This window comes from Equus przewalskii, chromosome 29, assembly GCF_037783145.1.
Source record: "Equus przewalskii isolate Varuska chromosome 29, EquPr2, whole genome shotgun sequence".
NCBI lineage: Eukaryota > Metazoa > Chordata > Mammalia > Perissodactyla > Equidae > Equus > Equus przewalskii.
In genome coordinates this window covers 20901223-20917945 of record NC_091859.1, presented here as the reverse complement: position 1 = coordinate 20917945, position 16723 = coordinate 20901223, and the positions used below count along the sequence as shown (strand labels likewise).

Here is a 16723-nt window from a genome sequence, read left to right as displayed (position 1 = left end):
ACATTCTGAGATAAGATATTTGAGGTGCATATATCCAACAAAGGACTTATATCCAGTATATGTAAAGAATTCCTTCAAATCAGTAAGAAAAAAGAGATAACCCAATAGAAAAATACGCAAAAAACTTAAATTGGCTTCCTAGAAGTGGATATACAACCAATTGATAAACGTATAAAAAGACTCTCAATTTCCTTATCCGCAAAAAGCAAATTACAGTCAAGAGGAGACACCAGTACACACCCACCAGAATGATAAAAAGAAAGACTGAAATTAGCAAGTGTTGGTGAGGATGTAGAGCAACTGGACCTCTCAAACACTGCTGGTGGGAATATAAACTGGTACAACTGCGCTGGAATAACGTTTGGCAAGATCTACAAAAGATGAATATATGCACTTCCTATGACTCAGCAATTACACTCCTAAGTATATACCCAACAGAAATACGTTCAACAAAACACATATGCTAAAAGGTTCACAGTAGCACTATTCATAACAGCCTCAAACTGTAAACTACCCAAAGACCATCTACAATAGAATGGATTAAAAAACTGTCATGTAGGGGGACTGGCCCAGTGGTCTAGTGGTTAAATTCCTGCAGTCCGCTTTGGTGGCCTGGGGTTCATGGGTTCAGATCCCAGGCATGGACCCAGACACTACTCGTCAAACCATGTTGTGGTGGCATCTGAGGAGTCCCATATACAAAATATAGGAAGACTAGCACAGATGTTGGCTCAGGGACATCTCCCCCTGGCCCCCTCCCCCCCCAAAATTAAATTGTCATATGCGACCAGCCCCAGTGGCCAAGTGGTTAGGTTCAGTGCACCCTGCTTTGGTGGGCTGGGTTCAGTTCCTGGGTGTGAACCTTCACAGCTCTGTTAGAAGCCATGCTGTGCTGGTGGCTCATATACTTAAAAAAAAAAATAGAGGAAGATTGGCATGGATCTTAGCTCAGGGAGAATCTTCCTCAGCAAAAAAAAATAAATAAAAAAAATCACATGTTCACATGGAATACTACAGAGAAATAAAAAATACTCACATGACAATATGGATGAATCTAACAAAGCCAGAGAGCAAAAACAGTCAGACAAAAAGAGCATATACAAATGTGTATAAACTATAAAAACAGATGAAACAGGGTTATTTATCATAAGTCTGAATAGTGGTTATCTTTGGGGTGTGGAGAAGTGACTGAATGGGAGAAAGAGGGAGCACCTGCTATGCTGGGAATTTCAGTTTCTTGATCTGGGTACTGGTTACATGGGTATGTTCAAGGTGAAAATTCATCAGTCTGCACATTTATGATCTGTGCACTTTTTTCTGAATAACATACTGCAATAAAACAATGGACATGACAAAAAGCAAATAAACAGCAAAGTGAAAAAAATTTTCTACAAGTGTGATAAGGCTAAGTAACACACGAAGAACTCATGCAAATCAATTTTGAAGAAGTTAGTATCCAATAGGAAAATGGGCACAAAATATGAAAAGAAATGCTTAGCAAACAAATAAAAATGGCTCCAAAAAATGCACAAAATGTAAGTTAGAACAATGGAATGCTATCTTTTTCCTGTCAAATTAGCAAAGATTAAAGGAAACCAATAAGGCTGTTGCTGAGGATTTGATGAAACTAACACTCATGCCCAATGGCAATTTGAATTCTTATAACTGTTCTGCCTAAGTCTTAAAAAAATGTTCATATTCTTTGACCCACTAATTTCCCTTCTAGAAATTATTCTAAGGGAAAATCAGATTTGCAGTTAAAGATGGACTTATGTCAGTGTTGATTACCATGGTGAGTATTTCGAAACAATATAACTGTCCAATAATGGAACAATGGTTATATTATGACACATATGCGCGATGGGATATTATGCTATCAATAATGTTTTCAAAGAGTAATGAATATGAAAAGACTCATGATAAATTTAAGTGAAAAATACATACAAAATTCTAAGTGGTATGCTATCTTTTGTGTTAAAAAATATCATACACTTAAACATACATTTGCATAGAAAAAACTGTATGAACAACAGTATAATGTTAATAGTGGCCGTCTTTGGGTAGTAGGATAATGGGTGGTTTTAATTCCGTGACTTTTCTACAATGAAATGTTCTTTGAACATTTATTACTATAATATTCACAGATTTAAGAAAGTAACATGGTAAAAAAAAATAATATCCACAGTTTCCCTTACTCTAGACAACTAAGCAATCTAGATTTTTGTCTCTCCTTCAGCTCCCACATTCAATCTGCAACTGTTTCCTCGATTTTAGCCATTATTCCATTATTTCTTCTCTCACTTCCAAAATTCAGGGGCTTGTCTTCCTTAGTGAGCTCCTCAAATCCACTCTTCGTTTTGGCAAAATGGTCCTATCTTCTACTACTTCCACATTCTAGCCACATGAAACCACTTTATATAGCGACACTCCCCACTCAAGCCTCTGAAAAATCCACACTAGGTACTTTGACACATTCCAACCTTGGCATACTCTGTTCTCTTTCCCTATAAAGCATTTTTTCCCTTCCGTCTTTCTAATCCGATTCATAGTTCAAGATTCACCTCGCTATCACTTAAAGGGTGTAGCTTCTCGGAGGCCATCAAGAACAGAGCCATTTCCAAATTTATCCTCCAATGACGTTTGTACATATTTCAACATATGCCATTCTGTATTGTTAGTGTCTAGCTCCCCCATTGTTCGGAATGGGCCATTTCTTTTTAAAAATTTCTTAAAATCTAGTTGGATGAGTGAATGTAAAGCATACATGTATGCAATACATCCATTCAGGGGTGCGAGTTTTCACCTGTGTCTGATAGATAAACGGCAACAAAACCATTCGCCTGGTTTTTTTCATTCAAGATGGCAGAGAACGTCTTAAAAGAGTCACACAAAAGCACTCCCACCCGGAGCCTCGAGTCAAAAGAACTGGCTACACCTAGCGCAAGAGCAAAGGACAAAAGAATTGAGCCTGGATGCTGAGATGCCCCGGTCCTAGTCACCCAGAGCAGGTCCCACACACAGATTTTATACTGTATTAGAAAATGAGCACCTGCTGCCTTCATTCATGGGCCACGCCTCGACTGTGAACGGTGACCTGAGGCACTTCTGGATACTGACCCAAAAAAATCGCGCACGCAAAAGGAAAAGGCTAACTTGTATTAGTGAGTATCCAAAATGCAGGATGGGGCCCCGCCCCAGCCAGGCGCAGCCCCCCCGCGGCGCATCCGTCCCGGGGGAAGGAACAGGCCGGGCTCCCGTGCACGGACGGACCTGGCAACAGGGCCCAGGCTGGGAATCTGGGCGGGCCTGGGGAAGAGGCCGGCCGCGGCCAGGGCGCCTCCGGGACACCTGTCAGGCTGCGGCCAACGCTAGGCCCAGAAATCGCCGGGATTCGGCGACGCAGGCCGGCAAAAGCGTCCCCCGATCCCTTGGCCCGCATCGGCCCCTCGTCTTGCCTCCTCGCCTTGCCCCTAGTCCTTCTCAAACAAAGGCATCCCACACCCACCGCCATTTTCCCCTTACCTCAAACACCACCTCTTCGTCAAACTCCGGTGTCATCCTTCTCCGCCATGCCACCCGCCTCAGCACGATGGGAAATGAAGGCGGGAGAACAGGCGGCACCCAAGCCTCTGCTCCTGGGGTCCGGTGTTTCTAGAAAACTGCAATTCCCAGCATGCCTCGCAGCTCACGCCCCCATTTCCGACCCGCTTATTGGAGCAGAAGATGAGCGTGTGGGCGGGAGGGGCGGGAGCGGGATGCAGTTCAAGCCCTCTGATTGGAGGAGGCTGAGGCTTTTGTCCGCCTTTTACGGCCGCGACTAGCAGGGGGCGCCTGAAGCACTGATTTTTTCGGTGCTCGCGAGGGGCACGCGCCGGCGGAGGCGCGGTGAGCACTGCTCGTGCCCGCGCCTGGCCGTCCGCCCGCGGCTCGGCTGGGCGGCGCTCGCGCCCGGGAGCGCCGCCGGGTCCCTGGAGCCGGCCGCATCCTTTGTGCCGCGCTCCGCGGGGCCGCCGGACGGAATGTGGGCGCCGCGGGGTTTTTTCTCTTCTGCCTAAACTCTTGAAACAATGGACTGAAAGGGGAACATGGACTGAGGGGGGCGAGCGGGGAATCGAGCTGCACGGGGAAATCATGACTTCTGCCGCCGGTAAGTGACGGCGCTCGCGCTGCGGCTGGAAAGTTTGTAGCGAGCGCTGCCGATCTTGGGCTCTGGAGCAGCTTTCTCCTCTGGGGTGGGGGACTGGTGTTCCCTCTACCTTTCCCGAGGACTGTGGCAAGTGCGGAGCCCACGGCGTTCGCTGCCGCCTTTTCTGGTCCCTTCCTGCCAAAGGGGGCTGTTTGGAAATCGTGTGTCTCTTGGGACGTCTCTGGGGAGACCCGTGTGCGGGGTCTTTGCGCCAGGTGAAACGCGAAATAGAGGACATTTGCTCACCGCTCCTAAGCTTTGAGCGACTTTGCTTTTGCGTGCGAAAATAGTTTAGATTGCCATGTTAAGAAATCGGTTATTCTAGGAAAGGGCACTGCTCCCGGAGTGTTGAACTCGGCGACTGTGCTGAGTCGCTTCAAACCTAGTATCGACTGGAAACCCTGTTCGACGAAGAGCTTTAGACGGTGTTCCTCTGGTCCTCGTGGTTTTTTCCCCTCTTACCTGAGAAGCAGAGGAGGAGAATTGCCGATGGCAAGCTTTTTGTTCAGCTTCAGCCAATTTTTTATGGATTTTTTCCTATTTCTACCTGGTTAGTGTAAACAAAGCCTTATTTTTGTGTGCCTGCCACAGTCCTTTCCTACCTTTGTGTGGATTTTCGACAATTCTGGACATTGTATTTCTAAATATTCTTAAGAAACAATTCTTATTTTCCGAAATAATAACTAAAGTCGTGTTAAACTCACTTTATAAGAACATAAGTTAATTTTTAAGCCAGAACTTAATACTAATGTATTAAGATTTTTAAAAAACGTTTTTGTCCACGTTCATTAGGCATTTTACAGTAAAATAGTGTAAAGCTTCCCCTCAAAATTACTTCTAGAGTTAGTACTTAAGTATCAGTTTGTTTTCTTAGCTTTTCCTGACATTTGTTTTAAATTCTTGCAACTTGAAACTGTCAAACAGCTCTCTGAATGTTCTGGTTTGTATTGTTTCTAAAGCCTAGATATATTGGCATATTGCATTGCTAGGTGTAATAGATTAGAACTAACAAGGCAAGAAGTTAGCCAATAGGAATAAGAAAGCAAGGAGTGAAGTATTCCTGTAGTAGTATTCCTGAAGAAGATGTGGATCTTTCCTTTTTGATGTTGTATGTATGTGTAGAAGATATGTCATCATACACTGGAAGTTATGTTATTTATAAACTCTCTTTTCCTTACCAAAGAGAGGCTTTCTACTTACTTGGAGTGAATTACTTTCATCCTAAATTTCTGAGCTTCACTTTGTTCAAGTTTTTTTTTTTTTATTAGTGAACCAATCTAATTAATTTAAATTTAAAGCGATTGGAAATTTTAAAATCCTTCCAGCCAATTTTCTTCCCTCTTTTGGAGTGTCGAACACTTTTTAAAATATTCATACCTTATACGTATCAGTTTCAATTCTCCAGTCCTAACAGTGTATGATGAACAGATACGGAAGCATTTTATTTGACGTAGTATGTAAACCTGATCTAGGGCTCAGTCTGGAATTACCCTAGGATAATGCAAGCTATTTTTATATTTTATCAACTTTACAATTAAAGAAATCCACAGACATTTTTGTGGTGTTTAAAAGAAGGACACTTCCTGTGTTTAGCTAAGTTAGTTGGTTTTTAGCATGGCTTGCTGAGAAGCGTTAACTACTTTTTTGTTCACCCATCTGTTGAGATTTATTATAATTCCTTCTCACGTCTAAGTGGAGAATATAGACGAGAACTGGGATTTTATTTCTATCCGGTTCTTATAAAATTATGTGTTCATAATTCTTACAAGCCATTTATGATGCTTTTTGGAACAATAATCAAATTCATTAAAACTTTAGGAAAGTTATTTGCAATTGGGGGAGAGGGTGTTTTGTTTCTATTGCATCTAATCTGTGGTATTTGGGATAGTTGGCTTAAATTAAGGAAATAGGGTAAGTTGTAGAACATCTAAGTTATAGGTATCCTGAAGAAGAGCTTGCTTTGTTTTTCTGCATCTGTGAAAGAGTAGGCCTATAGTAGAGATTTTAGAATTGTTTGAATCAGTATATGAAAAAGGAGAGAGAATTATAGATGCACATTTTGAATCTTTTTGAACATGTATAGGTCAGTGTCTCGTTAATGCCTGTGCTTTGCTTTTTGGCTGGTCCAATAGCTAAGAAAGTGTGCATGTAAACTGGAGCCATCTGTGTGTAACAGTTGATGAGTCTGTTTGTAATGGTTAGTAAAATGGTACTAGTGCTTTACTTTCTTACCTTATTTTTCCGTGGAGCCAAACAGCTGTGTAAATAAAAGATTTGCTGCTTTGCTCTCAAAAGCTTTGGGTCTGACTGTTGATACAGTATTAAGATCCAAAGGTGCTGGATTCATTTCCAAACATCGCACGCTTATTTCAAGAGTTTGACATTGGAGCAGACCATAATATGATGACTTGTTATTTTTTGATTTGTGTTTCTTTCAAAATAGAGTCACCAAAAAAATAACAATAATAATAATAATAATAAGGATTTCAGATATTGCTATACCAGCAACTTAGTTGAACACTTATTCCTACTAATAATTAAGAACTTATTCAATAATCGTATTGATTCCTGCTAACTTTTCAAAATACTATTCTACATTAAAATGGATATTGATTTTTTTTAAAAAAGAAATTTCTGTTAGGGAGACAAAGAGTATGTGTGTGTGGCAGCTCTGACTATTCCCAAGGTCTGTGTTCAGCACTGGGGCTACAGCAGTGAGTGAGACCAAGTGCCTGCCCTCCTGGAGCTTGCCTTCTACCAGTGAAGACAGACAAAGGTACACTGAAGAAAAATCATACAGGGCAAAGGGACTCGAGAATGTAAGAGTTCTCCTTGAGCAAGTTTCTCAGAAGTTATCATCTCAGAATCACATAGGTTCTAGAGAAATATTCAACTCCCCTATTTACAAGTAAGGAAACTGAGGCTGCCAGATCTGCACAAAGGCACACAATTAGGTTAGCCAGCTCTCCAGGTTGTTATTGGCTTCCTCCAATACACAGCGAGCTAATAGTGGTAAGCCAATGCTCACAGTTAGTTATTTAATTCAGCAAGTATGCATCGAGGGCGTTAGGTACATAATGCTGTGCTGTATTTGTTGGGAAGCAACCACAGCTCGTATGTAGTTAATTGAATTTCTAGGACACTACGAGAGAGCAGGGATTTATGTCTCTTGGAAGCAGACTTGTGTATAAAACATATTTAAAGGAAAGAGTAAAATTGGTACCAAAGATTAAAAAAACAATTTAAGTAAAGAGCAAAAATTGATTAGTTAAATGACTCTGAAGCTTCTGACAAGGCTGTAAGCTTCAAAAAATAAAAGATTAATTTGATGAGATGGTTTTGGTTTTTTTCGTTGTGGTAAAATACACATAACAAATTTACCATCTTTATGATTTTTTTTCCTTCTTCTCCCCGAAGCCCCCCAGTACATAGTTGTATATTCTAGTTGTGAGTGCCTCTGGTTGTGCTATGTGGGACACCGCCTCAGCATGGCCTGATGAGTTGTGCCATGTCCACGCCCAGGATTCGAACCGGCAAAACCCTGGGCCACCGAAGCAGAGTGCAAGAACTTAACCACTTGGCCATGGGGGATTTTTAAGTGCATAGTTCAGGAGTGTTAAGTACCTTCACATTGGTGTGCAGCCAGTCTCCAGAACTCTTCATCTTGCAAAACGGATTTTTTTTCACTCCTTCAAAAATCCCAGAGGTAGGATGTTTTAAGAAGGGTCACGGAAATGAAATCAACATGACGGCTTGTCAGTTTTCATTATCTTGAGTAAGATGGGAGGCTGTGAAGAGGCCCAGGGCATTCACACTTTCTCTTAAGACTTTACTTAATAGACCAAGAATTTAATTTAATAGACCATCACACCAAGCTTTATCATTAGGTTTTGAAGAGTTTTACAGTTGTTTTCTGCGTAAAAAATACAAACAAAACTAATAACATGCATATTGAATAGCTAACTGAAATTGTATAGCTTTGGGAATTTTATTAAGTTTTTTTGAAAATATTTCATTATCTTTATTAATAATATTAATTTATTACTATTATTTATTATCTTCTTTATTGAGTAAGAAGACCTCTGTTATCATATGATCTTGGTGAAACACATAGTATTAGGGGTTTGGGAAATTCTTCCTCGATTGGTAACAGGAAGTAGAACACCCTACTCCTTTTTTTTTTTCTTTTACTCAGTTCCATGTAACATCTTCCCGAGTGTTGTGACTAATTTCCTTGGTTGAAAAGAAAATCATCACCAAGTGAAGTATCAAAGCCTCTGTGTATTCAAGTAATTAAACAGTGTCTAGCAGGTATTTTGAAAAGTTTATGTTTATGTTTTTCAGTGAATTAAGTTTTTATTAAGCATTAGATCCTGGTAGGGGAACAAACATAAATATAACAAGTATAAGATAAGGGGCCGGCCCCGTGGCCGAGTGTTTAAGTTTGTGAGCTCTGCTTCGGCAGCCCAGGATTTCACCGGTTCGGATCCTGGGTGCGGACATGGCACCGCTCATCAAGCCATCCTCAGGCAGCATCCCACATGCCACAACTAGAAGGACCCACAACTGAAAAATACACAGCTATGTACCAGGGGGCTTTGGGAGAAGAAGGAAAAAAATAAAATCTTTAAATGGGTGTTTAACATTTAAAAGAAAAAAAAAAGAAGTATAAGATAAAATATTTTTTGCCTCAAGTCTCCTTGGGGAAATGTGACTGGGTGATGAGTGACAGTATAGGTGGAAAAACTTAAAAGAACTAAAAAGAAATACAGATGTTCAGGCTCTGTGTATCTTTTCATTTTATAGGTCTCACGTGTGAAGCTTTTATTAAGTTCCTATGGGCTAGGAGCAGGTCTGTACAAAATCTAGCACAGTATAGTAGCTGCTCATTAAGTACTGTTTTTTTTTTTTTGGTGGGGGGGAAGATTGGCCCTGAGCTAACATCTGTTGCCAGTCTTCCTCTTCCTTTGTTTGAGAAAGATTAGCCCTGAGCTAACATCTGTTGCCAATCTTCCTCTTCTTTTGCTTGAGAAAGATAGCCCTGAATTAACATCTGTGCCAGTCTTCTATTTTGTATGTGGGTCACCACCACAGCATGGCTGACAAGTAGTGTAGGTCAGTGCCTGGGATCTAAACCCAGGCTGCCAAAGCAAAGAGCATGGAACTTAACCACTATGCCATGGGACCGGCCCCTGTGATCATCTATTAAATGTACTAGAACAGTGGTTATTAATGAAAGATACACAGCATAATTATCTGTCAAAGAAATACAGATATCCAGGCTCTACCCCCAGAAACTCTGATAGATTAGATCTGGGGTATAGCCTAGACATGTGACTTTTTTAAATAATAAAAGCCCTGTGAAGGATTATAATAAAAATTCCCAGTTGACAACCCCTGCACAGAGAAATACCAACTTTTTTATGAGCCTCAAGTAATACAGAAGAATCTCTTTTCAGTTATTTCTTATTTTTTATTTTTTTAAAGATTGGCACCTGAGCTAAAAATCTGTTGCCAATCTTTTTCTTTCCTTCTTCTTCTTATCCCCAAAGCCCCTCAGTGCACAGTTGTGTATTTTAGTTCTGCTATGTGGGATGCCGCCTCAGCATGGCTTCATGAGCCATGTCATGTCTGTGTCCAGGATCCGAACTGGCAAAACCCTGGGCCGCCTAAGCAGAGTGCGTGAACTTAACCACTCGGCCACAGGGCTAGCCCCTTTTCAGTTTTTAAGATTGTATTTCTGTATTTCTTTTTCAGATTGTTTTGGGGTTCTGGTGAGATAGATCATTGATAAAAGGCATTTATACAACTCTACTGTATATCACTGAGGTAGAAGAATACTACTTACTCATGTGAGAAACTTAAAGAGTTGTGTCAACATATAATTTAGGCAAATTCAGCTCTTAGCACTTAGCAAATGAACTGAAGTACTTTTTCCTACTATATGGGTCCCAAGCAGAAGCCAATTATTTCATTTAGTATATGTTAATGTGTTGTATTAAATATGTGTATTAAATATATGGTAATTTGTTCTAAATTTAGAAGAAAAACTGTATTGACTTATTAAGAAATGTACAGTATACCCAAAGTTATGTATAGTGGAATTGAAGGGCAATTTAAGGAATTTTCAAGAGTAATATCGACTCTATGTAATGTAACATAATCTACCTAGTAAAATGCAATTTTACTGTATCGTCAAAAGTAAAAGTTATCAAATTTAATCATTAGGCATCTTGTGCTTTGGTTTTTTTGTCATCAAATTATTATTTTTTCCTTTCTAGAGATTAAGAAGCCACCAGTGGCCCCGAAGCCAAAATTTGTGGTGGCAAATAATAAGCCAGCTCCACCTCCTGTTGCACCTAAACCTGATATTGTGATTTCTAGTGTTCCACAATCAACAAAGAAAACTAAACCAACAATAGCCCCAAAACCGAAAGTTCTGAAGGGCTCACCTACTCGAGACATCGGGCAATCACCATCGAGGAAAATCATCGTGAATCTGGAAGACCATAAACAGGAATTACTTGAAAACGCTGACAACTCTAATTGCAAAAATATAGGGCATCAGAGTAGTGGTTATGTTTTACCAATGTGTTCCTGCAGTTCTGAGTGCATCCATAAGCTTGGGAATAGAGAAAATTTGTGTGTAAAGCAGCTTGTCTTCGAGTCCCTAGAAATGCATGAAAATTTAGAAAATAGTAAAATTGATGAGTCTCCTTCAGCTATAAAAACAAGGAGTAAATATGATTCTAATGGTGAGAAGGTCAAGAGCCAGTGTGGAGTCATTTTAAAGGCAAGCATCCTAGAAGAGAAGCTCAAAGATGTTTTAACACATCGAACGTCACCTTTTATTTCCCCACAGAAGCACAGATCCACTGACAGCCCAGAAATGAATGATGGCTGTAATCCCAACAGACAATTCAGAATTGAGTTTGCGGATTTGTCACGTTCCCTGTCCAGCTTTGAAAAAGTTCCTAATTTTCACTTTTGCCACCTGCAGCTTCCTAGTGATGAATTTCAAAATTTTGGAACTTGTCAGGATGGCAGTGAAAAAAGCAATACTTGCTTTCATTCATCTGAACAAGAAGCTCTAGAAAATGGTAAAAGGAGTACTTTTTTATCTTCAGATGGAGTTGGTAAGAAATCAGAACTCGAAGATCTTGGTCCCTTAGAAATTCACTTAGTACCATATACCCCCAAATTTCCAATTCCCAAGCCCAGAAAGACGCGCGCTGCTCGACTGTTACGCCAGAAGTATATAGATACTCCTAGTGAAAGTACTGAAGAACCAGAGAATTTAGAGAAAAGCGCTTCTTGTCTTTTTGAAGATAATTTGAAAAACAATAAAATCGATGTTCTTCATCAGAATGTTTTGTGTAACCGGGAACAGGTGGACAAAGTGAAGCCAGGAAATAAAAGTGAAGTCAATGTGGACTCCAACAGTGACGGACAAAACTTAGTTGATTCACAGAGAGCCATGTGTCATGGAACATCTTCCTCTGAAAAAATGGTACCTCCTTTAGATACAGACTCTAATTCGAGTTCGGACAGCAAGACACTAGATGGTTCTAGTATGTCACTTGCTGAGGACAAAGAGACCAGTTTTATAAGATGCAATACTCTGTCCATGAGCCTGCCGAAGCAGCTTAAATTAACTTGCAACGAACATTTGCCTACGGCCTGTAACCCAGGAGTGTCTGCCCCTCAAATGCCAAAGGAATCTACAATAAAAGATGAAAGTTCTTCAAGAATTGCCCCCAAAAAACCTCAAAGACACAGCTTGCCTGCTGCAGGAGTGCTTAAAAAGGCTGCCTCAGAGGAGCTTGTGGAGAAAAGTTCTTACCCCTCAAATGAAGAAAAAAATTCAGAGAGGGGTCTAGAAAGAAATGACCTTGGGCATTTGTGTGCCCAAAGCCATGGTATGTCATCCTCTGATATGCCTAAACGAGCTTCAGAAAAGCCAGTGTGGAAATTACCTCATCCTATTTTACCCTTTTCAGGGAACCCAGAATCCTTAAAGTCTGTCGCCATATCCTCAAATAGTGAGCCTTCAACTGCCCTGACCAAGCCTAGAGCGAAATCGTTATCTGCTATGGATGCAGAAAAGTGCACTAAGCCTTGCAAAGACTCTCAAAAGAAAAACTCATTAAAGAAGTTACTCAACATGAAGCTGTCCCTCTGTTTCATGAAGAGTGACTTCCAGAAATTTTGGTTCAAGAGTAGCCAACTCGGAGACTCGGGTGGGGAGCGAAAAGGGATTGAAAGTGATTGGCATGGCTTGTTGGTAGAAGAGAAGAGAAGTAAACCTATCAAGGCATATTCTGCAGATAACTACAGCCTGGAATCCCAAAAGAAAAAGAAGTATCGGGGCCAGATCAGTGCGGCTAATGGACCAAGAGCTGAGTCTTTGGATGACCAAATGCTCTCCAGGGAGTCATCATCTCAGGCGCCTTGCAAATCTGTTACAAGTGGCTGTGCACCAGAGTATGAAAATGTACGGCATTATGAGGAAATACCAGAGTATGAGAACTTACCGTTTATTATGGCTATAGGGAAAACTCCAGAGTTGGAATGGCAGAATTCCAACAGCACAGAGGATACTGATGCAAATGTGTACGAGGTGGAAGAACCATATGAAGCTCCAGATGGCCAGCTGCAACCTGGACCCAGACGTCAGCATTCCAGGTAACAGGAGTCAGATAGACTCTACACTTTTGCGTGCATCACTGAAATTAACCTTCAACAGCCCTGTGAGATAGATTGAGATCTTACACGTGGGGAAAAATCACTTGGGGAGAGAGTGGTTTAGTTAAGTGTATATTAAATTATTCCATGGTGCAGTCTCCTTTTATCAGAGGGTCAGAATGGCTATTTGCCATGCAAGCCTGAAGAAGTTGGCTTATTTTAGTAACTGTTTAAAAGAATTTGAACCAGTAGCAGGGTAGGTACAACAAGGAAGACCTAGAACAGAGAGTTCCCGGGGCCTCCAGGGCACTAACTCAGAAGTCCCAGCAGGAACCCAGGTGAGGAAATTGGCCAATTCATTGAGGCTTATTTGCTGGGTGTAAGAAATCTGTGAAGTTCGTTGAAATCCATGCATTTACCTATGGTGCCCTTGTAAGATAAAACCTCTAAATTTGCAAAATTTGCTACTCTTTGAGGATTAGTTATTTTTGCTTGTTGAAGGCTAATTACTGACTTCCATTCGTCTTATTGAAACCTTGTCCATCCTGGATGGTCCAGCTCAGCAATCACTAGCTTCATGAAGCTCGTACAGTTACCTAGTAGGAAGTGTTTATTTCCTATTCTGACCTACTAATTATGCTGTGGTATCCTTACAGACTTTATCTCAGTCTGCCTTATGGTATGATTATTTGTTGGTATGTCTGGTGTTCTGTGTTCACTTTTAAGTTCTCTGAAGAGTTCTAGTCATATCTTTTTGTCCTGCACGTGGCCAAGCAAGGGGCTTAGTAGGGATCGCTAGATCTAAGATGGGTATATGAGAGAATGAATGAAAAAGAGTCAGAGGAAGCAACCAGTGAAGCTGCTCCCTTCTCTCTCCATAGTCACAAAGAGAACCTTTGCATTGTATTTAAAGTGTGTCGTATGTTTCACACAAAAAGCGTAGACCCCATATGAGGTCATCGTATTCTCCTTAGGTCAGTAACTTCAGGCCTTTGAATACTCAGGTCTTAAAATGGGAGTTTTTGTAGAAATATGAACATATGTGGCACATACTGGGGGGCCCAAAAAAAAAGGATTATTGAGTGAATTGGACAAATAAAATTGTCAAACAGAATCTTGGTGCACCAAGAAAAATAAATTGTTCTAAATTCCTTTTAACTTTCAGTTGCTCTCGTAGCATTTTTCCTTGCTTGTAATCCTCTCTGCCTTCCTCCTTTGACCCATAAAAGGTGACTTACCTCCCTTGCCTAATTTTTCTGAGAGCTGACTCCGTTCTGTTTGCCTCCTCACTGAACGTTAGTACAGTACCTAGGCGGAAGCCCCTGCTGCAGCATAAATATGTCAACAGAGAACTGGAGTTAAATATCCAACTTTTGAAAAAAATTGTCTGTTTTCATGCCTGCTCTTCTCCTCTTTCCATGGAACAATTTTGTTGATACTATCCTCCTTTTAACTTGCTTTTGTGTAGTATTTCTGCATGTGTGTTTGTGTATGTGTGTGTGTGAGAGAGAGAGAGAGAGAATGAGGAATGAATTTGGCTTTGTCATGATATTCTGCTATCCTTAGCTAAAATGAATTTTTTTCTTGAAATTGGTTTTTGGCCCTTGGGGTAAGTTTCCTGTTGGCTCTCAGGCTTCAATCCCCAGGGTTTGTCATTATCTCTCGCACAAGCTGTAAACCTCTGGAACTTGTCCTTTATCTGGTATGCTTCTTATGCAATTAGGGCACTGCTGCTCCAGGGAACGAGGTTGGAAGGGGTTAATGTGCACAGCCTGCCAGTGCAGCTGGATGGCATTCATAAGGAGAGCTCTTTCTCGAGGCCACAGGAAACCGAGGGTGGCTTTGGACAGGTTGCAGGCTGTCAGGTAGGGCAGCCTGGTGAAGAGTGGGTGAGCTGTGCTTTTGAATTTAGCTTTCCACAGAGATTTGTGTTTAGGCCTGGAGCGGGGAGCCCTACACAAGCTTGAGACTCCTAAAATGTGCCAGCTGAATCAAAAGCCGTCAGTCATAGGGTCCGACTAGCAGTTTTGCCTGGGAAGTTGTACCTTTTGTGAACAACATTGAATGGATGGAGAAAGCCAAACCCAAGCCTTCGTGAGGACAGCTGGACACTGTAAAATGAGGTAAATGAGAAGTGGGGCTTACGTTTCAGGTGAGCTGAGAGGATCCAAGTGGAAATCCTACTTGGTAGTCTGGCTGTTGAAAGAGTAGACGTGTGCCTTGGAGAAATTCATTCAAAATCCAATACCCCCGGGTTCTAAAATGGTAAGAAAAAATGCAAATTAACCCTGTTTGAGATTTTTCTGCTGGAGTGAATCAGAAGAGTGTCTGACACTTTCTCAACCCCCAGGGAAGTGAGTCTGGATCTACCTAGGGGAGAGAGACTAGAGTCGTAGAGACTCACTAGTTTACGAGATCTACATATGTAACCAACCAGATCGTGGATCCAACAGACATTTGGCAAGCCTGGGGGTGGTCCACATGCTCACCTTCCTTAGAATGTAGATGCTTCATGAATCCATCAGCTTATGGTTTACAAATTTCTAACAACATGTTTATAATTTATCAAGAGAGAATTGTAGGCAGGCCCCAATTCCAAATAAGGTCGTGTTCTAAATTAGTTCATGATAGTTTGGAACTCAGAGTGTATTTCCCAAAGAAGCAGTTTTGGAAATGGTAAAGGTTCCAGTTTAGCCCCCGAATTGTATTAACCATTACTGTACTGGCCTCCCCTTCCCTCTTCCCAGATGAATTCTTCCTCTCAGCGCTTCTTTGGGCTGAGGCAAGACGTGTGGCAAGGGTGGAGTTGAGCACTGGGACGTCCGAAGAGCAAATCCACTGGGTCTGAGGCAGCAGGGTTTGTGGAAGGGCGAGGCGACTAAAGAGGAATGAGGAAACTGGGGGCTGGGCTGGCTGTGAGAAAGATTATGAGACAGTGGGTGTGATAAGGAGAAAGGAAGGGCTGGGTGGTTGGGATTTACTATGCAGTAGATTTGCTTTCCCTTCTTTTCTCCTTATTATTCCTATCCTTGCCCTCTTTCCCTCCCTGTTGTCCTTTGCTGACAGCAGGATGCTGCTAATTGGCTTTCTGACCGCAGGTCAGGGTGAGTAGAAGAAACTGGGGGAGGGGGCTGCATGGGTAAGGAGTGGCCCTGGGAAACCCCCGAGTGGGCAAGGAGGAACAGCCAAATCTGAAGGTGCAGGGGAGTTCCCGTGGCCATAGAAATAGTAGCTGTAGGTGTTCCCAGATAGGTCATCATTGGGTCACTGCTCTGGCTCTCAAAAGCAGTTGTGTTGGAAGTACGATGGTGAGCCACTCTGGAGTATTCCCGTGCGTTCTGGGTACAGCTACGAGCTCTCTTCCCTGAAACGTTTCAGATCTAATAAATCTAAAACACCTAGCAGACCTCCGCCGTTCCCTCTCACTGGTTTGCACATGACAAGTGCTCATTTGCTGTTATTACTTAAGAAGGTTGATTTCCAATAAGGAAGTTCTTAAAATTTGGGCCTTTGATGTTAAAGATTTATGGACAAATCAGCAAAACAGTAGTGTCCAAATGTTGGAATTTTCCTCTTGAAATTGTAGCAGATTTCTCGATTCTATAACCAAGGAAAAATTTCCCTGGAAACATTCCAAGTTTTTCCTCTGTTGTTTTAGTTTGTTCTTGTTATAAGCACTTCAAAGAAAATGTAGGATAATTGGATTTCCCTAGGTAACCTAGCAAGCCCTCAGTTTATTTATGCCACAGTATTGAGCATGTGTCAAGCACCGAGCATTCAGAGGTGAAAGGGGGTGCCTGCTCCTGAGGGGCTTCTGTCCAGTGAGGCAGAGATGATTATAGGACAACATGG

The 16723-nt window shown here is 41.6% G+C and overlaps 2 protein-coding genes across 13 annotated transcripts in view; one reads left to right on the top strand and one right to left on the bottom strand.

Moving 5' to 3' along the window:
- VEZT (vezatin, adherens junctions transmembrane protein) overlaps positions 1–3724 on the bottom strand; it is a 75317-nt gene extending 71593 nt beyond the window's left edge. For 9 of the 11 annotated variants that reach the window (XR_011534772.1, XR_011534773.1, XM_070600405.1 and 6 more), the window contains exon 1: positions 3523–3682. Coding sequence is in view for 8 of the 11 variants with exons in the window: in XM_070600405.1 (XP_070456506.1) it covers positions 3523–3558 (36 nt within the window). In the remaining 3 variants the exon portion in view is untranslated. Of the gene's footprint in view, positions 1–3522 lie in introns of all 11 variants that reach the window. The other 2 variants (XM_008514390.2, XM_070600410.1) reach the window with 2 other exon arrangements.
- Positions 3725–3789: 65 nt separating this feature from the next.
- Positions 3790–16723, top strand: part of FGD6 (FYVE, RhoGEF and PH domain containing 6) — a 106879-nt gene continuing 93945 nt past the window's right edge. For both annotated transcript variants that reach the window (XM_070599517.1, XM_070599516.1), the window contains exons 1-2: positions 3790–4147; positions 10468–12871. In XM_070599517.1, the coding sequence (XP_070455618.1) occupies positions 4132–4147; positions 10468–12871 (2420 nt within the window). In that variant the 5' untranslated portion in view covers positions 3790–4131. The remainder of the gene's footprint in view (positions 4148–10467; positions 12872–16723) is intronic.